This window comes from Pelodiscus sinensis, chromosome 5, assembly GCF_049634645.1.
Source record: "Pelodiscus sinensis isolate JC-2024 chromosome 5, ASM4963464v1, whole genome shotgun sequence".
In the NCBI taxonomy this organism is placed as follows: Eukaryota; Metazoa; Chordata; order Testudines; family Trionychidae; genus Pelodiscus; species Pelodiscus sinensis.
The window spans coordinates 85,281,864-85,307,285 of NC_134715.1; the positions used below are offsets into that span (position 1 = coordinate 85,281,864).

The 25,422-nt window shown below is 38.5% G+C and overlaps 1 protein-coding gene across 1 annotated transcript in view; it reads right to left on the bottom strand.

The window, feature by feature from the left end:
- Positions 1–275: 275 nt before the first annotated feature.
- Positions 276–25,422, bottom strand: part of KIT (KIT proto-oncogene, receptor tyrosine kinase) — a 76,013-nt gene continuing 50,866 nt past the window's right edge. The window contains exons 8-21 of the mRNA XM_075930410.1: positions 22,221–22,335; positions 19,655–19,848; positions 18,310–18,416; positions 18,099–18,225; positions 17,671–17,775; positions 17,472–17,582; positions 15,167–15,317; positions 13,175–13,263; positions 9,910–10,037; positions 7,871–7,993; positions 3,761–3,872; positions 3,564–3,663; positions 2,720–2,825; positions 276–895 (exon numbers count right to left, since the gene is read on the bottom strand). Coding sequence (XP_075786525.1) covers positions 779–895; positions 2,720–2,825; positions 3,564–3,663; positions 3,761–3,872; positions 7,871–7,993; positions 9,910–10,037; positions 13,175–13,263; positions 15,167–15,317; positions 17,472–17,582; positions 17,671–17,775; positions 18,099–18,225; positions 18,310–18,416; positions 19,655–19,848; positions 22,221–22,335 — 1,685 coding nt within the window. The 3' untranslated portion in view covers positions 276–778. The remainder of the gene's footprint in view (positions 896–2,719; positions 2,826–3,563; positions 3,664–3,760; positions 3,873–7,870; positions 7,994–9,909; positions 10,038–13,174; positions 13,264–15,166; positions 15,318–17,471; positions 17,583–17,670; positions 17,776–18,098; positions 18,226–18,309; positions 18,417–19,654; positions 19,849–22,220; positions 22,336–25,422) is intronic.

Consider the following 25,422-nt stretch of genomic DNA (forward strand, 5'->3'; position numbering starts at 1 on the left):
TTCGGAATAGCAAAATCCGCGGGGGATTTAAATATCCCCCGCGGCATTTGCATTTACATGGCTGCCGCTTTTTTCCGGCTTCGGGATAAGCCGGAGAAAAGCGCCAGTCTAGACTTGAAAGTAGGAATAAGAGATCCTCCGGAAAAGGGCTTATTTTCTGGAGAATCACGTCTAGACTGGCGCTTTTCTCCGGCTTATCCCCAAGCTGGAAAAAAGCGGCAGCCATGTAAATGCAAATGCCGCGGGGGATATTTAAATCCCCCATGGATTTTGCTATTCCGAAGTCTACATTAGCATCCCTTTTCCAGAAAGGGGTGCCAATGTAGACACAGCCTGTATGTATGTATGTATGTATGTATGTATGTATTTTTCAGTAATGTTTCAAAAAGCCCCCCAACAAACAAGCAATCAGAAAATTACTATTAGCTTTCCAGGCACAGATCTAGAGATGGACTATTTAATAGTTGGTTAGATTTGTATTCATCTAGCTCCACACCCACGCTTAAGATTTAGATTTTGTTTATATGACACCCTACTGCAAATACATACAATATAGCAAAACATATACAGCTGCAGTCAACACTGCAAAAATGGCTGCGGTGGATGAACTAAGTTTATGTGTAACAGTGTGTAGTAAAGGACAGTATTATAGCATATTTAGACTACCCTGCTAGTGAGTAAAGTAAGATAAATCATTAAGGTCTATCCTCCCCTGCCCTCTGCAGAATAAGTATCTAATCCATCTGGGCAGCCTGTTTCCAGATGCCCCTCTCCTCTTTCAAGCATCTTCACGAACCAGAAGGGGCTGAGTAGATGAAGCGCTGCTTCCCACAGAATTAATCCTCACTGAGTGATCTGCAGCATTAACTTGATGGGGTGTAAAGTTAGAGTAAGCCTGGGGAAGACAGAGACCATTGTCAATACCTCACCAAATGCCTCCTCCATTTAAGCAGAACACTCTGTTGCTATTTGTTGCCTTGTTATACAGTAAGCCTTGCTAACATCTATGGAGGAAATTTGTTACCTTGGTAAACTGTAGTACATCTTGAAGCAGAATTTAGAGTGCCTCAAATTAACTGTTTTCTAAAATGGATCAGAAAACTAATCTCAGTTATTAAAAAAGACAGGAAATTTTGTAAGGTAATTTAAACAGAAATATTAGAAATATTTTAATCCAAATCTTTGAAAATTCCTCCAATAATATCACACTTTTCTTCACATTTTTGCTTTTGTTTCAGTAACCATTGTAGCTTGCCAAAAACATTTTAAAGGAATCAACTGAACCTTAGCAGTTTTCAGTTTCCTCATTTCTCAACTTAACGGGGACCACTAATGTTTGTGTCAAAGCGAAACATCTAGAACTTCTAACGAACCTTTGTTTTTAATCCAGAAGAATCAACCTCATATATGGCCACATAATCTTTAGAAGCAACTCTGTAAATCATTCTCCATAGGACAAAATCTGTGTCTCTAAAATGGCATAATTCCTCCCTTAAGTACTTATGTCCACTTATCCACTCACAAATTGTATTACTAGGATATGGCCCAAAGAAACAGAGCACAGCAAGATGCTAGTTTCCAATACTTACACTGCAAGGTGAAGGCACCATGGCCAAGATTTTTAAAGGTTTGTAGGCACTGCTTCACTCAACACTGCAATACAGGTTGCACTGCTAAAATCTGGGATTCTCTGGTCCGGCAACATCCATGGTCCGGCATGGCCATGGAGGTTCCAGGATCAGAGAGTCCTGGCGCGATGCAGGGTGGTAGGGGCCCAGGAGCCTGCACGCAGCTCAGTTGGGCTGCGAAAGGGGCTGAAGCTGCGTTGCTCATCTAGACTACGAGGTGGGGCAGGAAGCCAGCACATGGCTCAGCTGAGTTGCCAGGGGAGCCAGGAGCTGGCACGTGGCTCAGTTGGGCTGCAAGGGGGGGCTGGAGCTATGTGGCTCATCTGGGCTGCAGGGGTAGGGGGTGGCGGGAGCCAGCGCACGGCTCAGTTGGGCTGCGGGAGGGGCTGTGAGCTAGCATGCGGCTCAGCTGGCCTAAAGGGGAGCTAGAAAGCTGGAAGAGGGGTGGAGCTGAAATGACCTCCCCCGGTCCGGAAAAATCCTTTATCCGGGACCAGTCAGGTCCCGAAGGTGCCAGACCAGGGAGGTCCAATCTGTGATTTAGAAACCTACATCTCATTTTCGAAAGTGACATAGGCACTTAGGAGCCTAAGTTTCACTGATAAAATAACAGAACAGACTGATCAAAAAGTAAAGAGAGAGGCCAAATCCAGAAAGTGTATCACTTAGCCTTTCAAACAAAAGAAAAGGTGCATTCCTGACTGATACATCCACAATAATGAGATTCCATGTAAACAGATTAGTCTGTGTTTTAAGAAATCAAGAGCTATGACCATATTTTATGAGAAAATCAACAGTACCTTGGCACATACATTTTCAAAAACATACTCTGTAATTTGTGTTTATTTTATTTTATGCAGATACATAATTTTCAAAAATTAGTGTGAGCATACTATTTGTGAGGGTATGATACAGCTAAGGAGAGCTAGCGGTAAATCTGAAAATCATCCTAACAGGAAAAATGTATAGTGCAAAAGTACATAAATAAAAAAAGACTTCTCCTCTCTTTTTAGAGTCTTATTCAAAATCACACAGGTTTTTGGAAAATGTAACGCTGAATATTTAAGATCCATATAGAAACTCTTACTTACATGGTTTCCATTATCTGAAAGCTGCTGCTCAATTAGCTGTACAATTTGCTTAAATGTTGGTCTCTGTACAGGATCAGCATCCCAGCAACTCTTCATTATCTCATACCTGCAAATATGTTAAATGAAATATTATTAGTTGAGAATTTCAACTAGAAATATTTTCTGTATTAAAACTTGATTATTATTTGTATGGGTTAAAATAAATTGAAGTTATATGGTATAACAGTAGCAACTTATTTAAACATTTCAAACAGAACTAAGTTAAACCATTTAAGCAAATTTTGTAAGAGTAGAAATAGTGTCACTATTGTCTATGAATACTATGGACCAATTGACTATGAATACGAAGGACCCACTACTGCTGAGATTCTGGGGGGGAGGGAACTTCCTTTGACAGTAATGAAAGTTCTGCATAAAGAGTTGCTATAGCACGATAGCTACCTATTTCCAGATTATGTGTCTGATATTGACATTTAAAAACACACTAAATTGGGAATCGCTAGTAAACAAGATGCTTGGACTATCTTATTCCAATCAGGAAATGGAACACAACTATAAGAATTGCATAAGAAGGTGCATTTTAAACAGTTTATCTCAACTGAAACTGTTTAACATTCTCTGTGAATTAGCTTTATTTGTGTAACTTAGAATTCATGACAGAGCTATTAGATCACAAAAGGTTCACAATATGTGGGTGTTATACAATTAAAGCTACTTCAGCTGTGGAAAATTTGAAGAAAAAAAAAAGTCAACATTAGAAGGTTCATTTAGCCCATATCTGGAAGCTTTACTTCCTTTGTTTCAAATACGACTGGCTGATTAGTAGCGAAAGCCTATCTCTTACATTTCAACAGGTGCACATTCTGGACTAAACATTCTGTATCCTTCCTTAATCATTTTATAAAACTTGGAGTCCACAGGCATTCCAGGGTAAGGGCTGCTTCCTGTGGATACAACATTTAATTGATCAATGCCATTTTAAAATCAGAAATAAACTCTAGGTGAAATACGGAATACACATTCAGCCAATAAAAATCTTACCTAAAGAAAACAGTTCCCAAAGTAATATTCCGTAAGACCAGACATCGCTCTCAAAGGTATATACACAGTTGAAAATACTTTCAGGAGCCATCCACTTTACAGGAAGCCGAGCCTTTGCAAAGATTGTGGATGAAAAAGAAAATGAGACAATCAGCTAAGAACGTTTCAAAACATCAAATGTACAATGATATAATGGTTACCTTTTTTGTATATTATGAGTGAAGTGGAATTCTATCTGCAAGTCAGAGTGCTGACATCTCATACAACTACTGATCCATCACTGTACAGGCTTTCTACATTTATACAGTGTCGAGTATCAGAGGGGTGGCCGTGTTAGTCTGAATCTGCAAAAGCGGCAAGGAGTCTTGTGGCACCTTATAGACTAACCGAAGTGTTGGAGCATAAGCTTTCATGGGCAAAGACCCACTTTGTCAGATGCATGTAGTGGAAATTTCCAGAGGCAGGTATAAATATGCAAGCCAGAATCAGGCTAGAGATGATGAGGTGGCTCCAATCAGGGAGGATGAGGCCCACTTCTAGTAGCTGATCTGGAGGTATGAATACCAAGAGAGGAGAAGCTGCTTTTGTAGTTTGCTAGTTATTCACAGTCTTTGTTTAATCCTGAGTTGTGCCACTGGACTCCTCCCCGCTTTTGCATTTATACAGTTCCTTGAACTCTGATTAGCTTAAGTATCTGATTTGCATACCTGTTATATAGTTGTTTTTTTAAAATAGTGTGTGACTCCCTGTATCTGCTTTAAAAAGGATGATAGCCAATTGGAGTGCAAGGATTTGTATCACCATGGTATAGCTGTTTAAAATAATAAGCCCCTGAATATGCATTTCTCTTTATTGGATAGGCTATTATGCTTACACAGTTCTGACACACCCCAGCTTTTCAAGCACACAACAAAGTAGCTGCTTTAGCTTTTAACACACACATACACTCTGTTCCCCCTCAAAAAATGCAAACTGCTGAAAAGGAAATGGTTAAAAAAAAGTGTTCAAAACCTCTTGATTCATTTCCTTTCTTTCCTCTCATTCCTTTGATCTTTCTGCTGTCCCCAGAATGTTTGTATTGCTATAGGAGAATCTCAGCCCTTTCCTTCTAACTTAATTTTGAAACAATGTATACGAAAATATATTACAGCTTCTCAGTTTAGAAGTCCTTGATGTCTGTAGGGAAGTGAAGCAGGAAGTAGGGAAAGGACTTAAGAGGAAGACAAGAAAATGAGAAGGTAGAGAAAAGGGTAATGGCTTTCTATCAGCTGCCTAGTACTACAGGTGATTCTAACGTGACTGGAGTGGTTGACCATTTGAGTTATTGGTTGTTTACTAAATGAAATATATAGCCGCAATCGTTAGATACTGGAATAATTTTTGGCTGAGTTAAAATGATCAAATATTCTTTTTCACCAATCCTGCAGCAACTTGCAGCAGAAGTGGCTGTCCTCATTGTCCAGGGCATCAATGTTCCCATTAAACCAAGCTGGGTTTAAGATCAGACCAGACACAACTCAAGGAATTCCTCTCCTCCTCCCCCCACACACAGAAGCCCCAGCTTCCTTTCTTTCCTGTCAGCTTCTGCCTATTCTTCTCCAACCTTCTCAGATTACAAAAAATCCTATTGTCAAGCAGCCCACTTCAACCTAAACATAGTCTAGACAAAAGAAATGTAATTAATTACTGCCCCTGCTGGCCAGCACTTAAAATCCTTGATGCATAGGAGATCAAGCAGATCTTGACTCAAGGTTGAAAATAAAACCTGGCTTCTTCCATCAGTTTCTTTCTAAATGCCACTGAGCAATATTCAGCAGATATTTTACTAACCCAACCTTGCTGCTTTACTGAACTCTTTCTCTGACATCAGTTGTATCCTATACTGAATTTTGGGAGCAGCACACATGTCTGGGGCAGATCTCCTAACTCAGCTGACAAAGTCAGTCTTCTTCACATTACCCTGAAATGATCACATTCTGATTACCTCAGAGAATGCCTCTCTCGGCCTCATATCATGTGAGATCATCTGAGGCACCTAAGTTGTCACCCATTGGCTACGTCTACACTGGCATGATTTTCCGGAAATGCTTTTAACGGAAAAGTTTTCCGTTAAAAGCATTTTCGGAAAAGCGCGTCTAGATTGGCAGGACGCTTTTCTGGAAAAGCACTTTTTCCGGAAAAGCGTCCGTGGCCAATCTAGACGCGCTTTTCCGCAAAAAAGCCCTGATCGTCATTTTCGCGATTGGTGCTTTTTTGTGGAAAACACTACTGTGCTGTCTACACTGGCCCTTTTCCGGAACAGTTTTCCGGAAAAAGACTTTTGCCAGAACGGAAGCTGCATAGTTTTTCTGGAAAAGCACTGATGATTTTACATTAGATCGTCAGTGCTTTTCCGGAAATTCAAGCGGCCAGTGTAGACAGCTGGCAAGGTTTTCCAGAAAAGCAGCTGATTTTCCGGATAACTTTCCAGTGTAGACACAGCCATTGAGTTTATTCAGGAGGAAAAAGCACTTTTGGAGTAGAGAGGGACTGTGGAATTCTCTATCCTTGACAGCTTTTTTGTATCTTCAGCTATTTGGCAATTAAGACAATTTAGGATGCTTCCTAGGCAAGTACTTTCATTTCCTTTGACGAAATATTTTGAGTCATTCTTGATATCTCTAGCAAGGTCAAAGTCACAATTTTCTGTTATTTTGACCATAAGGGTATATCTACACTGCAGCACTATTTCAGGATACTTCCAGTATCCCAAAAAAGCTTATTCAGCATCTTGACAGTGTGCCTGTTATTTCAAAACATCTTTCAAAATAACAGGCGCACTATTCCGACATCCCGGTAAACCTCGTTTTATGAAGATTAAAGGACTAGTCAGAATAGTGGTCTATTTTGAAATTGGCGCTGTCTATCTTGAAATAAGCTTGAAATAAGTTACGCAATTTGGGTAGCTCAAATTGCGTAGCTTATTTCGAGCTAAAGGTGCCGTATAGAAGTACCCTACGTGAGACGAATGCTGCCAGACCCATTTGTTCTCCTGGGCTTTTCCTTGAGAGGAGCAATGAATTCATAGCTAGTGAATAGTGGTAGATTTCTAGTTGTGGAACAGTCAGGGAGAATTTGAGGATTTCATTTTGTTGAACACAGGTCCTATTTTTTTATAAACTGAACAAATATAAATGGATGGTCTGGGAGATTTCTGGAAAAGTCACATGTATTTGAAGTGACAAAGATTATCTATCTATCTATCTATCATTATGGCTACAAAACATAATGAAACAGCAATATTTGACTTTCTTTGGAAAGTGGTCTTAGTCTAATTAAGAATAGTCTGGAAATGAGTATTCACACTTTTCTCTGTTGGTCCATAATGTCACATCTCTCTCCAAGCCATAGAGAAACCGGATCTGCAACTCCAAGGGTGTGTCTAGACTACAGGGTTTTGTCGACAAAAGTGGACTTTTGTTGACAAAACTATACTTGCGTCCACACTGTCTTTGAGTTATGTCGACATAACGTCGACAAAACTCAGCAGTTTTGTCGACGTAGGTAAACCTCATTCTACGAGGAATAATGCCTTTTGTCGACAGAGTTCTGTCAATAGAAGGCATTATTGCATCTACATTGTCCTTTGCGTCCACACTCTTATGTCGACAAAGCGGCTTGCTTTGTCGACAGAACTGGATGTAGTCTAGACGCTCTATGTCAACATCAATTTTGTCAACAGATTCTGTCGACAAAACTTATGTTGACGTAAGCCTGTAGTCTAGACATACCCCAAGTGTCAGGTTATGTCTGTTGCATATATAAAGTAAATCAGTTTATTTGCTAACCTAAGAATATGGAATCAAGGAAAAGCAAGCCTACTTCTGCTTTCCCACTTTGCCCTACTCAATAAAATCTCACATTTAGAACACAACTCCTGTTATCTGCATGATATTTATAACAAAGCAAACACCATAAAACCTGATTTTAGATTTTTTTAAGAATACTTATTTTAATAATTAACCAAATACAGCACCATTAAGTTTAAAGGATTGGAAAATAACTAAATCTTAGAAAAGGATTTATTTGGCAATTCAGACAATTTAGGATGCTTCCTAGTCAAGTACTTACATTTCCTTTGACTACATAATTTGAGTCATTCTTGATATCTCTAGCAAGGCCAAAGTCACAAATTTTTGTTATTCGACCATGAGTGAGAAGAATGTTTCTTGCCGCCAAATCCCTATGAATGCACTAAAGCAATAAAACAAACAAAACACAGGAAATTATTTTTGTGGAACTACAGTACTTTTCACTACTGATGCAGAATTGCTGACTGAGTTTGTGTGTGTTTTCTTCAATACACATGTATTTAACTATACATAATATATAGTACAAACTACTACTCAAAGTGTTTGAGTTTAAAAAGCTTACATGGCTATATGGTTTAAAAAGCTTTATAGCACAATAGTTTTACTGAAACATACTGCTGTCTATAATTAAGGTGGCCTCAGCCATTAGGAAGGGCCATTTTCAGTTCCTTATAACTTTCTTAAGAGTTTTACACTTTCAGTTAAAGTTCAGTATGCTTGCTCTGAGCTAGAAAGATAATTTTCATAAAAATTTCAAAAAAATGATTGGGCTATTTTCAAATACAGTCAGAGTGGGAAAATGCTATTTGTTTTTAAGGAAAAAAATACAATTTTTTGTAAAAAAACAATTTTCATAACTGAGGGGAAGGTGACAAACTAGAAAATAGGCAAGACTATAGGGTCAAAAATTCAAAAGCCTTTATACTACTCAGAAACCTAATTCTTATTTTCAAAACAGACTGAGGTTTTCATTAAGACTTACACTCCTAACTACCTGTGTCAATTTAGAAAATTGGTCTTTAGGCACATCAGAAAAGTTTACATTAGGCCGTAGATATGCTCTTCACTGAACCTGTTAAATAAGAGAGGATTTTGCCAAATTAAAATTTTGTTTATAATGTACTCTGCGCATGGGTAATGTCTTATGTTAAATAACTAAACTAATTATCTTCCAGCAACAAGTATCTGTGCATAAGTAATGGGCATATATGGAAGGAGACAGGATCTAAAAGTTGTCTCTTCTCCCATGTAATGAAGAAAGGAACATGTGGAATGATTCAAAGGCTTCTGTCTCATTGGCTGTATATACCATACTGAACAGGGCTTGTTCGGGATTGGATGGCACCAAAGGCCAAATAGAGCTTTTATTACACTGGCTGTGTACTCCAGGAGAGTAAGCAAATGCTATCGTCAAAATCCTCAACCCAAACTGTAGGATATAGGAAGCAACAACAGAAGAGGACCTGTTGCTCCCGCTTTCTCCATATACACAAAGTTAGTGGACTTTGTGAATATGGTGCACACACCCTTCCAACTATTCATCTCTATTCCTCCCTTCATGCTCTGGCCACGTAGCCACAGCATTGTTCTGTCCCATGGTACACGAAAGGAGTTCGCCAATTCCCAGTGCCCTCAGTAGTGGAAATGCAGCAATTCTGCTGCATTTTGAGCCCTGACACCCAGATGTAGCCTTGAGGTTTTTCTTTATGCAAGTACAGGTTGCACCTCCATAAACTGGAACTTACTGCCACGGATGTTCCAGGATCAGAGAGTACTGACACATTGCGGAAGGTGGAGGACTGGGTTCTCGGCATGCTGCGGGAGGGTGGGTGGAGGGGCAATGTTCAGGCCAGTTGGGCTCGGAGGAAGTGTCTGTGTGTGTGGGGGGGATGGGGATGGGAATAAGCTGGAAAGCCTGGTATGCGGCTCAACTGGGCTGGGGAGGCAGGTTAGGGGGTCGGCTGGCAGCAAGGAGACCAGAAATGACTATCCCTAGTCCAGCAAAATCCCTCATCCAAGACCAGTCAGGTCCCCAGAGTTCCAGACCAGAAAGCTCTAACCTGTAAAGTCCAGGGAAAAATAATTCTGAGTAGAGTGCAAACCTCTTGGCTAGTGAAAAGCAAGAGTAGTTTTACGGAATAGTCTAGTGAAGTCTTCATGGTAGAGCAGAAACCCCTTTATTTGAAATGTTTGTTAAAAAGATTACTGAGCAGAAGGAACAGTCATGTTTTAAAATGCCAATATGTGAAGAAAATCAAAGTCTTTGGATATTGCCTGTCACTCAAATTCACAACTTACGTTTTTGGAGGCAAGGAAGCTCATGCCCTTAGCCACCTGATAAGAAAAACTCAGTAGATCTTCAACATCCAGAGCTAATTCATCATCTTCTAATATTGCAATGGTAACGTCTCGATCAATATATGATCCTAAGCAACACAAATGTAAACAATTTTAAATGGACTAGTTTTGATTGCATGAACCATATTTGACTTACATTTTTCAAAATATGATGCTGAATAAATATGCAAACTCAAGCCACACAAACACAGAATTGTAGGACTGGAAGGGACCTTGAGATGTTTTTAGACCAGTACCTTGCACTCATTGCAAAACTAAGTATTATCTAAACCATCCGTTACCAGTGTTTGTCTAATCTGCCTTTAAAAATCTTCAGTGATGGAGATTTCACAACCTCCCTAAGCAATTTATTCCAGTGCTTGACCATCCTAACACTCAGAACCTAAACCACCTTTACTGCAATTTAAGACCATTGCCTCTTGTCCTGTTCTCAGAGGTGCAGGACAATTTTCTTCATCATGTAACATCATCTTGTAACAAACTTCTATGTTCTTGAATACTGTTGTGTCCCCTCTCAGTCTTCTCTTCTCCAAGTAAAATAAACCCATTTTTTCCCAATATTGACTCATAGGTCATGTTTTGTAAAACTTTAAATAATTTTTGCTGCTCTTCTCTGGATTTGTTCACATTCTCCAATTTTCTCCAACTTTCCTGAAATATGGCACCCAGAACTGGAACCAATACTCCAGTTGAGGCCTAATCAGCATGGAGCAGAGCAGGAGAATTACTTCTTCTGTCTTGCTTATAACACTCCTGTTAATACATCCCAGAAGAATATTTGCTCTTTTTGCAATAGTTTTACACCGATGACTTCATCTTTAGCTTGTGAATCACTACGATTCCCACATCCCTTTCTGCAGTACTCCTTCCTAGGCAATCGCTTCCCATTTTGTATGCGTGCGTCTGATTGTTCCCTCCTAAATGGAGTACTTTGGATTTGTCCTTATTGAATTTCATCCTATTTACTTCAGACCACTTCTCTAATTTGTCCAGATCATTTTGAATTGTAATCCTATCTTCCAAAGTACTTGCAATCCCGCCCAACTTGGTATCTTCTCCAAACTTTATGGCTACATCTACACTGGCCCCTAATTCCGGAAAAGTCATGCTTTGCATGCTTTGCTTTGCATGACTTTTCCGGAATTAGGGGCCAGTGTAGACGTAGCCTATAAGTGTACTTTCTTAATGTAAGAGGGGGAATGGTCCCGCTATCGTGGGGAACTTTCCTGGCTTCTATACTACCCTGGTGAAATGGACCAGCAAAAGGATCTGAGTCCCCGCTCACACTTCCTTTACCCAAAGGCCTCCCTGACTCTGAGGGCTCCCCTTCCACTCTCCTGAGTAGCAGCATTCTCGAAATCCCAACAAGGCTGAATCCCCAACCTTGTAGTCACTTGGGGCAGGAGATAGGGAGTCCCCACTCCAGGGTGCTCTCTTCACACTGGATGCTTTCCTGACCCACTGATCATTACATACAGTTCAAAGTGAATACAATTTATTAAACAGCAACTGATTAAAAAGAAAAGAATAAGGAAAAAATGAAAACGGTTAAAAGAGAACACATAGCCCCACTCTGTAGCACGGGGACATCACAAACAGCAGTTTACAGAGTATAAGGACAGTTCACAGTCTGTTCTTTATAGGTCCCAGGACTCTCTCTCAGGCCTTGGCTGTGCTGCAGGGAGGGAGGCTGCAGGTTGGACACGCTTGCTTTGGCAGTGTCCACACGACTTCAGGCTCTAGGTGGCAGGACCCCTCTCCCAGCTGGCCTGCAGGGCTTCTTGGCTGGTGGTGTCTCCCTGCCTAGAACCTCTTTTCCCCCCTTTGCTGGTCTCAGCTGCTCACCACACCCAGCTCCAGAGTATGCTGTTTTGTCAGCCTCCAGCTCCTTGCTTGCTTCTCTGACCCTTTTGGCTCTGGTCATTGTAGGTCTGCTTCTCACCACAGGGTCTGAGCTCTTTGGGCTGGGTGGGCCTCTGTCTGTCACTGTAGGTCTGCTCCTCAGCACAGCTTAGACCCCTTGCTGCTCTTCTTAGCTCTCTCCCCCTTTGACTCAGAGACTCAGAAAATCCCAGCTCACAGGGAGGATGGGACTTGGCCTCCTAATTCCCTCATTGGTCTGTCCAACCTGTCAATCAGGCTGACCTGGAGTGTTGGCTTCTTCCCATTGTCCCTGGGGATTGTCAAGTCTCAGGGGCCTGATTTCTCATGGACTCTTCCCCTTTGGTGTTGGGAGGTGGCCAACAAAAAACTCCCACTGAGTTTTAGTAAGGAGCTAACAGTCCCCTTACATGCGCCATCATCTAAGTCACTGACGAAGTTATTGAACAGATCTGGACCCAGAACTGATCCCTGTGGGACCCCGCTTGATATGTTCATGGATGTGAACCATTGATAACTACAATTATTCATCTATTTTATAAGAGCTCCATCTATGCTGTATTTCCCAAGTTTGTTTATGAGATAGTTATGTGAGACAGTATCAAAAGCCTTACTGAAGTCAAGATATACCACATCTACCACTAATCCTCCTGCACAAGGCTTGTTACTCTGTCAAAGAAAGCTATTAGGTTGGTTTGACATGATTTGTCTTGACAAATCCATACTGAATATTTCTTATCGTCTTATTATCTTATAGGCATTTGCAAATTGATTGCTTAATTATTAACTCTATTATCTCTCCAAGTACTGAAGATAAACTGACAAGTCTATAGTTCCCTAGGTTGTCCTTATTCTTCTTTTTCATAAATTGGCATAATATTTGCCCTTTTCCCTTTTCTTTCCCTATTTTAGCTTCTGATCCTACCTCATTTTCTCTGGCATTTTCAATATTAGATGTCCAATTTCTATTAAAACTTTTTGGTCAAAACAAAAAAATCATTTAGCACTTCTGCTATTGCCACATTTTCTGTTATTGTTCCCCTCCACGCACACATATTGAGTAATGGAGCCACCCCTGTTCTTGGTCTTCCTCTTGCTTCTAATGATAATATCCATGATCAAAATGAAATCAGAAAGAAATATGAAGCCACCGTTTTCGTTAAACTTATTATTTTTCTTTTTAACTCCTGGTTCATTGAACTTGGGTTTTAATTGGGCATTTCTGTCAGCAAAGATTCTTCAAAATTGGAAACCTTCCCCCTCCCCACCAGAAAGCCCTCTTTGTACTGTAGGATGTGGGGTAGATTTTTGGATAAGTACTTACCTGTCCTCCCTGATCTTCTTTTATCTGCTTTTGGTGGAACAACATAAGAGACTCCTGGTTTCATGTCCATGTATTCATTGATGACATCACTGTGTTGATAATTTAATATAACAACAGTAAGAACAAATCTGAATCTAAATTTTTTTTATAAATTAATTAACATTGGAGAAGCATAGGGTTGTGATTGTTAGTTATTTTTAAAAAGAAAACAAATATGCTATACTGAGAGTAATGAGATTTGACAAAATAGGTTGTAAAGATGTGCATTATGGAATAGTAATGGTCTGATATCAAAGTCTGCAGTTTAGCTCAGGTAGGCACCCAAAAGTTTTGTTTGCATTATTTATAATTAAGGTTGAGTGTGTAAAAGAAATGACTAGATGTTTCAGAATACATTCTAATGTTTCCTTCTATTCAGGTCAGCTTCTATCACTATAGTATCAGTAATTCACGCATCAGTTGAAATTCAGAAGATAAAACTAGGGAGAAAAGTTAACTTAAAATATCAGAATTTCCAAAAGGGTTTAAGTTTGGTTTCAGGAATCAGCATAACTAGAGAGAATCTGTATTTTTAAAAAATCAGTTTCCCATCCCTACACATGTTCTAGTCTATTGACTCTAATTTTATATAGTTCATAAATATGTACCTATTATTTACAATAATAATGATGAATATTTTGCCATTTAATTTCTTTTTGAACTATATGTAGGGATGTAAAATCCCATTTAATCACTTAACTGATTAAATGTTAGGTTTACATGGTTAACTGATTAAGCAGGATCTCATGGGGCTTATTCCTCCTGGCCCCAGCTCACCCCTCCACTGAATGGCAGAGACCTCTAGGCTGTCACACAGCATCGATTCAACAGCACACAGAAATGTGAAAATTTGGTAAAGACTCTACAGTCTGACACTCCCATCCAGCCTTCTTCAAAGGAGTGCTGTATGAAACTCAAAACATTCTCAATTTTACATCATATCTGTAAGATGGCACCTCCAGCAGGAGAATCACAAGCTCATGGTGGCACTGAAATGGGAACACCAGAAGCACTTCTTTAAAGACACAACGTTGTCTTCTATGTACTGATCTAGCATGACTATTCTTCTCTTCAAGATATAAAGCACAATGGTGATGGGGCAGACACATCCTTAAAACCAAAGGGACATAACTTCCTACTTTTGCTAAGTGCTTTGATGCCTGCTAAGAGCTCTAATGGGGTCTTTTTAAGTTCAGTTTGCTAAGTAGAGTATTAGGTCAATGCTGCAAAGTATAGACTCAAATATAGAGAAGGTCTGCTGTACAAATGAAGGTTTGGTAAATGACATCTCCAATACTATAAAGAAATGAAGGAATTAAAATAACCTTTGCATGGGGACACGAGTATGTGAAAATATAAGAAGGAACAATTAGGGTGTGTATTAAATGGAATACTTCAATAATATACAAGTGGATGAAAAATAGAAAAAAAAAGTATAAGAGCAATGGTTGGTGAAATCTTAGCAGGGTCTTTTGTCACAAGACCTCGTGGGATTTAATGCACTACTGAAAGGCATCATTTTTATTTTAAAGTAATTGCAAATGCAGGAACTGGTAATACAGAGTGCTATAACCCAACTACATTGGCGTACTGTCATTTACATTGCAAACTGATCGATACCAATCATAAGTAGTAATAACAAATATAAATAAAGATGAAAGTTTTTGATCCAAGGAGTGGCACTGGACACAACCACAGAAAAGCCATTGAAGCAATAAAAATAGAAGTGTATGAAATGATTTGATCTATAATCTTTAAAAATAAGACACAGACAACTTGTAAAATTTAAATAATCTTTTTAAATAAGCTGATTTTTAAAAATAACTTGATGCAATCCTTAGAAAACACTATACAAAAGCCTTCTTGTGATTTCTTTTCACTAGATCTCAGCTTTGATTTACCCTCCCTCTGAACTTTCTGCTACGCCTTTATGTATTGGCAGATCATCCTTACCATGCAGACTCTTTTTGATGCAGAAGGTTCTCATAAGCTGCCGTTTCTGCACATTCGTCATGCTTTGGGCAAATAAATGAATCGCGTTTCCTTCTCAGAAAATTCAAAAGATCACCATAGCAGCAATATTCCGTGATGACCAGAGTGGGACCTACAGATGCAGAGGCAGTTTAATGGGGGAGAGCATAAGCTTTGCTTTCAGAGTCAAAAATCTTATACAAAAATATTATTCAACTAAAAACACAACATGTCCTATTTTAAGTCACACTACACAGCATTGTCAAGACATGAAAAGTCATAGTGAAGTTACAGCAGCAGTTTCCTTATTCATGGACTAGTTGCTATTGTGCAATTAAAGCTATGTCATTCCCAATTAATTTTTCCCCATCAATAGTATCACATTGTATACAAATTAAACAAACAAGTCTTTTTCCCCTCTTCAAGTGATAATGCTTCTGGCCAGACACATCTGTATGATTTTGCTCACTTCCTGAAGGAAGTTATTTGTTCCAAACATTAGAATAAGAAGCTTCAAACATTAATCCTTTTGATTCACTTCTGTTTACAGTACAGCTTCAAGTTCTTTCACCAATTATTTTAAATAATGAAGGGTGTTATGCTCTGCAGTATAATGGGAAAAATCATTCACACAGAACAGTTTGCTGAGACAGAAAACTAAGTGACATTAGATCTTAGAGTATTAAAATAAAATTTAAAAGGGGAATTAAAATTCACCTACAGCATAGATGTTTATAAACCATATATATGTTTTTGAATAAATGACTGCAACGATAGCACTTGAATATGTAATAACTCTGCCTATTATTTTATTTGTAGGGTAGTTTTTCAGTTTTTAGGTTAATAATTGTTTTTCTTTAGGTTAATAATTGTGACTTTCATAAGATCTACTATAGTTATTATAATTTAGATTATGTCAGGATTATTATAAACCCGATATTTTCTAAGCTTATGCTTTATAAAAATCTCTTTATTGTATGAAATAGTTCGTGAATTGACTTTGGCCAGAGATTTTGCTTTCTGGCTCATCTGACCCCAATGCTGTCAGTTACTTTTTAATTATGCAAAGGTGAAAATGTGGAATGTTTTGCCTAAATCCAGAACTCTGGATTTTCCCAAGTTTTTCCTTTTAAAAGTAAAATGGGGAAGTTAAAAAATGCAAATATTTTCAGTAGCATTACATGCAGGTTCCAAATTTAAGTGCACAAAAGTTAAGAAAGGAGTGGGTGAGATTCTGTGGCCTGCACTATGCAGGGGGTCAGACTAGATGATCATAATGGTCCCTTCTGACCTTTAAGTCTGTGAGTAAATGACTGTATGCAAGCTTCAATTATTTGTTGCATTTTATTATGTGTGCATGTTAACATTACTATTTGTGTTCTTTTATATATCTATATCTATATAAAATAAAATACTCAGGATGTGCAATGTAAACAAAGTTACTTACTGTGAGAACATTACATTTTTCATTTTTTGACTGATAAATGTTTAGAATTAGTAGCCCTAAACTTACATTAATGTTTTTCAGTTTAAATAGATTATCTGAGGACTATACAGATAATACATTTATCAGCTATACAGTAGATAGTAATGAATTCATCAGACACTAATAACACATAAAAGCATGGAAATGTAGGGCTGAAAAGGACCTCAGGAGGACCAAGAGAGTCTCTAGACCATCTTTGACAGATGGTTTGTCCTACTTGTTCTTAAAAGCCTCTAATCTCCCTTGGAAGCCTATTTCAGAACTTAGGGGCTCTTATACTCAAAGTTTTTTGGACTAGCTAACCTAAATCTCCCTTGCTGCACATTAAATCCATTACTTTTTATCTTATCTTCAGTGGACATAGAGAACAATTGATCCTCTTTTAGCAGACCTTAGACTATTTGAAAGCTGTTATCAGGTATATACTACCTTTTCTTTGCTCAAAATTAAACATGCCCTTTCAACATCTATTGTCATTTTTAGAAGCTGACATTGATGAAGACAAACATAAACAGCCCATTTTGTGAAAGAGGAAGCTATTTTATGTGCTAACCCAATAGAGTCGAGAAATGGACCATTTACTGGATCATGTCAACAAAAATCTAATCTTCTGTTCTAGTCCAAATTACAGAGGTCTTGGGGGACATGTTTTTTAATATGGTCTGAGGACCTGAAGATCTCACGTGAGAAAGTTAAACATTTCATCATGATCATGACTAAGCAATTGAAGTCTTTTATAGAATACATTTATTTTTCTGACAATAAGGCATTTACAAAAATCCAATAATCTTGTAACTTTACCTCCAATCGTGCAGGCTCCAAGAAGATTCACAATATTAATATGGTTACCAAGGTAACTTAGAACTTTGAGCTCAGACATTAATGCTTCCCTCTCCGTTAAATGGGCACTTGCTAGAATAAGAAACATATCATTCAGCAAATTTAATACATAGGCGAAGAAAGTTAGGAAAAAAGAATATTGTACATAGTAGAAACTTACGTTTGAGCATTTTTACTGCTACTGTCATTGCAGCATCAGATTTAAACAGACCATATGCAGTAGCCTCCACGACTTTCCCAAAAGCTCCAGCACCAAGAGTTTTACCTAAAAATTGCCAGACACCTTTTAATGGGTATAACACAATTCTACTTATCAGTGGTTCTCTTTGCTTTATAATAAAAAGAGATCAGTAGTAGATTATTGAATCAATTTAAGACTATTTATTCTTCTAAAGGGAAATGGAAGTAGTTTAAGACAGGAAACTTTTTTTCTCAAACTGAATGCAGAAGGAGCAGTTGTCATTATTATATACTAATATATAACATAATATACTAATGAGAACACAAATCATGTTTCCATGACAAGTCTCAGATTATAGGGACTGAAAATTTCACATTGAAGATGAAGTTAAATAAACCTAAACTAACCAAAACTCAATCGATTTCTAGGAAACTCCCATTTTTGATCATAAGGAAGTTGTGTTGGGTCTATGTAAACATAGTTGTTTCCATTTATTTCTTCAACGACTTTCCACTGAACTTCATATTTGGGTTTCTGGAAAAAAAAATGAAAAATGGCCATTTCACTGCTAAAACTTCAACAAGAACAGCTACAATAAATGTGCGCATCTAATTTTACCTGTAAATATTTGTACATGAGAATCATTACTATGATGCACATCAGTCCTGCTGCAACTCCAAACCCTATCAGTAAAGGAGTGAAGAGGGTGTGGGTACTGATATGTTCTACAAAGAGACAGAGAAAACTCTGTTTAAATATTGAACAAGAAACGTAACATTTAAGTGACCATTAAATGTCAAATCTTTATCCCCTTAATTGTTTTTCTTGCCCAGGGACTAGTCTCTTTGTTTCTACTGAAGCCCAGATGATTTTCCCTTTCTTCACCCCTCACTTGCCCCACGAGGCTGAATAGCAGAACCATTCTAATGGAAAGAACTGTAAGAAGGAAAGAACTCAAGACATCTCTTTACCCGCCTCTTTCTTCAACACCCTGCCCCATCAACCTAGGAAGCATGAAACCAAAACCAATAAAACTCAGGCTTTCAGCATGATAGCACAAAGGCTGCATGATAGCCTGCTCTCTCCAATTATTTCTAGCTTTAAAAACAGGGTTTGTTTCATATTAATTTGTTAACTGAACTTTTCTCAAAGTCCAAATTTCTTATCTTATCCAATGATTAATATACTGGGCATAACATAGTGTTTGGCAGACAGAGCATGGAGAGTAACATGACCTTGTAAAGATCAATATGACTAATATTTGACTCACTTTGTATATTATATATGGCATATAATATAGAAAAAAGAACAGCACAAAAACCTTAGTTTTTTCAAAGAAGAAAGCATCAAAGAACAAAATACAGGTTGTAACCGATAAATGTTTTGGCATTTACACTTTTACTATTCTGCAATTATTTTTTATGCGGCTATAGAAGTCAAAACTCATTAGTAAATGCTAATTGGTGTGTCTGTAATACGTTCATTATTTTCATTATGGTGGCACTTACATGCTGCAACTAAGCTTGAGGCCCCATTGTATTTGGCTCCATATAAACATGTAACCTAAGTTAAGACAGTCCCTGCCTGACACAGCTTACAGTCTAATAAAAAAGGACAGACAAAGGAGGGAGAGGGCACAGAGAGGGAATGTTATGAATAGGTCAGTGGCAGAAAGTTAGTGGCAGACTGGTACTCTGGACATTGCACACAAGATGGAAGAAAATGGAAGCTAACGGATTTCAGTTTTAAACATTTACTAGGCTGTAACAGTCAAACATTTAAGAAGCATGACAGAAAATGCAGCGGAATATATTACTCAGCTACTGTACCAGAGATACAAATACACAGGCAATGTATTTAAAATATAAGTCTCACTGTAATCATTTGTGATGCACAGAGCTAAAACATCCCATCATCTTAATTACATTTTATACCAGTACTATATGTGATTTGGGTCACTAACCTTTAATTGCAAAATTGAAAAAAGCAGAACTTCTGGCAACATCATTGGAAGCCTCACATGAAATGGTGCCATTGTTTCTGAACGTGCTGGCATCAATGGTACTTTCAACTACTATTCTTCCAAATGATGGAACTGATGAATTTCTATAACTGATCTTCACATCCACTGGAGATATAGCTGGTGAATCAAAACATCTGGGAGAAACACTGTTGATAATTACCCCCTTATAGAGAAACATTTGGAGTAAATTCTCCATTATTTCAATGTTATTTCATTATCTCTATTTTTATTTCAATTTAAGATAAAGTTTGATATTTATAACTAGATCCTTAGCTAGTGCGAACTGACACAGCTCCATTGAAGTACTGAGCTGAAGAACTTGCTTTTTATACTCATGGTATCTGAAATATATTTTTTCCTCTGCATGCAGAAATTATACATGCAAATTCTCCATGACAACTTAGCTGATACCTACACAGAGTCGGTCTCTGTTCTGCTCTAGTGGCTACTCCACACATACATATTTATGAGTCTGCTGCACACCTTTGAGCTATGGAACTGGGCTTTTCAGCTCAGGCTTTCAGAACTTTTCAGATCCTGGTGTTAGCTTCCACTTCTTAACAATTTATTCAGAGATGCCCTGTTCTAATAAGACAAAATATATCTGTGGCCAACTTACAATAGCACCACGTGTATCAAAGAACAACATAACATCTTATGAGGCACTGTTGGGTGTTTCTAAGAGTTACCCTATGAGCTGGTTAAGAAAAGTATGTTTATTCTTTTTTAGACTAGTCAATTATGTTAAAATTAGGTCTGTCAAGTGATTAAATCGTGATGAATCACGTGCACCTCCCTTCTGAAATGCTGCGGCAGCATTTCAACAGGGCAGCGCTGCATGGAGCCCAGGATCAGCTGGGGACTCCAGCTGATCCCCGGCTCCACTGTTGCAAAGCCCCTTTGAAGCGCCGGAGCAGCACTTCAAAGGGGCTTTGCAACGCGGAGCCGGGGATCAGCTGGGCACTCCAGCTGATCCCAGCTCCACTTCCGTTGCCCCTTTGAAGTGCTGGAGTGTTACTTCAAAGGGGTGGCACAGCATTAACACCTGCGATTAACGCGTTAAGTCTTACGAAGACTTAAAATCAGAATATTTAAAGATTAAGAGAAATTATTCTGGGGAGAAATATGTAACTTGTTGGTATTATATCTCTGACAGAAGAAGTGAAGAGTATTTTACAATGTGTTTCATAAATACTCTACCTCAGTCTTCCTGGAGATGTGGTAATTTTCATAGTAAGTCCAGACACATTTAACATAAAATTTACTGTGCATACATGGAAATATCATTATCCTGTGTCCTGGAAATGTGTGTTGTTACATGATACAGTAAAACTCCATTAGTCTGGCATCCAATGCTCCAGCACTCCTGATGGCCCGGCACCATCAGGAACCCGGAAGTGCTCGGGGCAGCTGGACAATTGGAGCTGCTCTGCGCCTGGCTTCCCCGATTCAGCCGCTGCTGAAACTGACCAGCAGCTGAATCGGGGAAGCCGTGCGCAGAGCAGCTGGGGTGCTGCCGGGTTGGTTCCATAGCGCTGCCCCTCGGGGCTGTGGGACCAACTCGGCAGCACCCTAGCTGCTCTTGGGGATGCTTGGAGCAGAGCAGCCGGAGTGCTGCTGGGTTGGTCCGAGAGCTGCTCTGCCCCAGGCTTCCCAGAATCAGCCGCTGGTCAGTTTCAGCAGCGGCTGAATAGGGGCGCCTGCGGCAGAGCAGCTGGGGTGCTGCAGGGTTGGTCCCATAGCGCCGCCCCTCGGCGCTGCAAGTCCTACCTGGCAGCACCCCGGCTGCTCTGTCCCAGGTGTCCCCAAGAGCAGCTGGGGTGCTGCCAGGTTGGTCTTGCAGTGCCGAGGGGTGGTGCTACTGGACCAACCTGGCAGCACCCCAGCTGCTCTGCTGCTGGCGTCCCCGACTCAGCCACTGCTGAAACTGACCAGCAGCGGCTGAATCGGGGACCCCTGGGGCAGAGCCGGACTATCAGAAGGGGGGGGGCTATGAGGAGTCTGGGGTGGCATCCCCCCCGTCCACCCCAGACCTCTCATAGCCCCCCCTTCTGATAGTCTGGCATATCTGATAATCCGGCACCCCCTGGGTGCTAAAGGTGCCGGATTATCGGAAGTTTACTGTAGATCCAAACAAATAATAGCCATCTATAGAAACTGCTATGTAATTGTCATTCTGAAAAATTACACAATGAAAGCCAAATTCACCCCCAAAGTAAAAAGTACTAAGTCTCTGTAGTCAGTTCATTTACAGCAAAACTCAATTTGGCTTTAATGTCTGTTCAATAAAATACACTGAGTACTCTCCCTTAAAGGAATAAAATGAAACAGAACAAAAAATACTCCACACCAAACAAATAGAGCAGACCTAAAACAATTAAAACTACACTTATGGAAATACTGCAACATTTGAACACGTATCTTCATTCAATATCTTATGGATTTTAAATCAAGTGTGTCGGGTCACTTTTAAGGTACTTTCTGGAAATTACCTTCAGTTACTCACCTTTGCTCAGTTCCTGGACAAAAATACCAATCTATAGTAGGGGCAGGGAAGCCAGCAGCCACACACTGGAGCATGCCATTGCTAAGTCTGTCTGAAGTGAGAATCTCTGGTTTTGCTGCAATAAAATAAGTGAATAATCATGCTTTCCATGAACAAAATAATTTGCATTCTGATTTACTCCTAACTCTGGTTCTAATCTTGCCAGCATTTATGCATTTTGTTTCCATTGGACTACTCACTTCCATAAAGTTGTGCATGTGCATAAGTGTTTGCAGGATTAGGGCCTTTTCTTCATTATCATTTTTAACACTGACTACCTATGAAAATAAATTCAATTTAGAATGATTAATTTGACATTCTTGGCTAAATTTTCCAAAGAAGGCAAAAGCAAACCAGTGTTTGGAATTAAATTGCATTCTAATTGCATTAAATTCCTAAAAAGTAAGACATCATTGATTCATTATTTTACAAAAAATTGTATTGAGTATTCCTTTCCTCAAGACAGTATATTTTATTTTAGTATATCAAGAAATAACAAAATTGCTGTGTTTATTTAAAAGATTGTTATCTGAGCACAAGAAGAGAATGTACCAATAAAGCAGAATTTCCATACAGTGATCCAGTTTTTGAGAACTTTTGGAAGAAGAGGCAATAACAGAGTGTAACAATAACAGAGTTTTGACAACTTTTCTAAAACACTCCATGAGGATTCATTTAATACAGATTTTGGACAGTTCTAATAAATGCAGAAGTCACATTTACCACCATATGTACCTTAGCTTCCTTTCAAATAACTGAAAGTGATGCTAATGGAAGATTCAATCTGTAATCTCCAAGGACACTGAGTGATTCATAGATGCCATTAAAATATCTTATTAATGCATTACTTTTCATAGACACATAAGACCAAATTCTCATGTGCTGTAAATTGATGAAGCTGTATTGACTTTAGTCAAGCTATGTACATTTACACCAGCTGAGATCTATATACTGTAACTTGTTTGTGGATATAAATTTCATTGTCTATTATATTTCCTAATTAAACTTGATGCAATAAACACATTAAAATCCTTAATCGTATCCTCACTTACTAGTGAGCCATGTTAAAAGAACTGAAAGCTTCCTCACCTCTAAATTCACATGTAATTTTTTATTTAAAGCATCAGACAATTAACCTTGTCGCAATATGCTGGGTTCTATTTGCAACATAGTGTAGAACAGTCTGATCATGCACATATTGGACAACTGGGGAGTTTATGGACGATATCTAACATTTTTTCAAGCCCGACTTTAAAACAGTCACATTCAAAAAAATGTTTTACTTAGTTAAATTTGATACTGATGAGTGCTTTCAAACTCATGATGACCCTTTCGAAATGCATATTGTACACTTGGCAATATACAGTTCAGCACAGATTACTGCCAGAAGAAGCCGGACAAATTAATAGTCAAACTGAATTTAAGAGGAAATTGAACATTAGATGCTTTAAAAATACTATGTAGGGCAAAGCCTGAATCTAGGATTTCTAGCACTGAGTGAAGGAAACCAAAATTAAAAGTATTGCAGGTCCACTGTTCAGTATAAGCCAAGTACAACAACATGGAAAACAGTACTGAAAAGTTGTACACTATGAGATGCTATGCCTGAATCTAAACTTAGTTACATGAGCATCAATCTAGAGTAACTCCATTGAACACTGGAGCAGTGAAAGTGAGATCAGAACTGGGATTTCTGTATTATAATAAACAAGCAAGCAATCAAGCAAACAAACAATCATCTAACTACACGCTTACAACTCACTGGTGTTAACTACGATTTCCCCTCCAGAAAATTCTTATGAGAAGATATAATTGGATCTAAAACCCAGCTATCAAATCCAGACTCTGTAAGCCATTTGTTTGTTTTCCTGAGCTAGCCTCTTCTACTCCTCTCATTTAATGCAGTAAGGTGTCCCATCAGGAATTAAATGAATGAAATCAAGTTTACACTAGTTTTGGCAAGTGTGGTCACAGAATTTCTCATTAAGTCATCCTGTTCCAAGAAATATTTCACTATGATAAGTTTTATGACTTCCAACATTTAATTATCCTCAGTACCAGATAGCATTTTAATGATCATATGTTGCTTACTGATTTGGCTATAACATGTTAATTATTTAACGTTTCATTAAATTGTTCTGTATACTAGCATATTCCCTTTAATACTCAATCATTACATGCTTTAAATCTCTAATTTCATTAAGTTTATTAACTGTTATTCAGCTCTTCTTGATGTTTATTCCAAACATAATAAAGAGGAACTAAAGACACCCTCCTATTTATAGCTTGATGGTCTGATCGTGAACATTGTTGATTTAATTAGTTTTATTACAATTTCTTTTTCCTTTACCATTAGCAGAGGAAAATAAATATTTAAAATTAACACTTCTATTGCTATTGTTGATCATTGTAGTCACTGGAAGAAGGTTTTCTTGCTATTGCTTCTAGATTTGAATTAGTCTCTTTAAAATATCACGGCAACTTCTACACACTTCCTATATTTACAGAAAGGCTTTCCAATAGCTGGGAAACTGTCAAATTTAGCAGCAGGGGATCTATAAGATCACGGTAATAACATGATTAGTTTCCTACCTGTAGCATCATCCTTAATTGCATATATAATTTTTGCTGATTGTCATGAAACCTATATTTAAGTTTGAAAATATCTTAATTAATTCCTAGCTAGACTGTAGTTACTAATCTCAAAATTTCTCCCATTTCTTAATTGTTACTCCCTTCAGCATGCTGTTTGTCAATTTATATATGTATCTTTGGCTCTTTATTTCAAAGCTCCCTCCTCAAGTTAATTTGTGTTGCATTTACTGTGACCCAAAGTCTTTGTTTAGCAATTCTGTATTACTTGAGCTTAACATTTCCTCCTACCAAACTTATTTTAATGCAGTGCAGACAGTTTTACACAAAGATTTCATATCTTCTAAAAAATTATTCAAAATGGAAACTTTCTTACAAAATAAAATAAACAGATTCTCCTCCTGATAATGAATCCAGTTGTTCATGTTTATTTAGTATCTGCTGCCAAGGTCTGATGCACAAACATTAGAAGCTATATCCTGGCAATTTAAGCAAAACTACAGGTTGTCCCTCCCCTGGTCCAGTACCCTTGGGACCTGAATGATCCCGAACCAGGAATTTGTTGGACCAG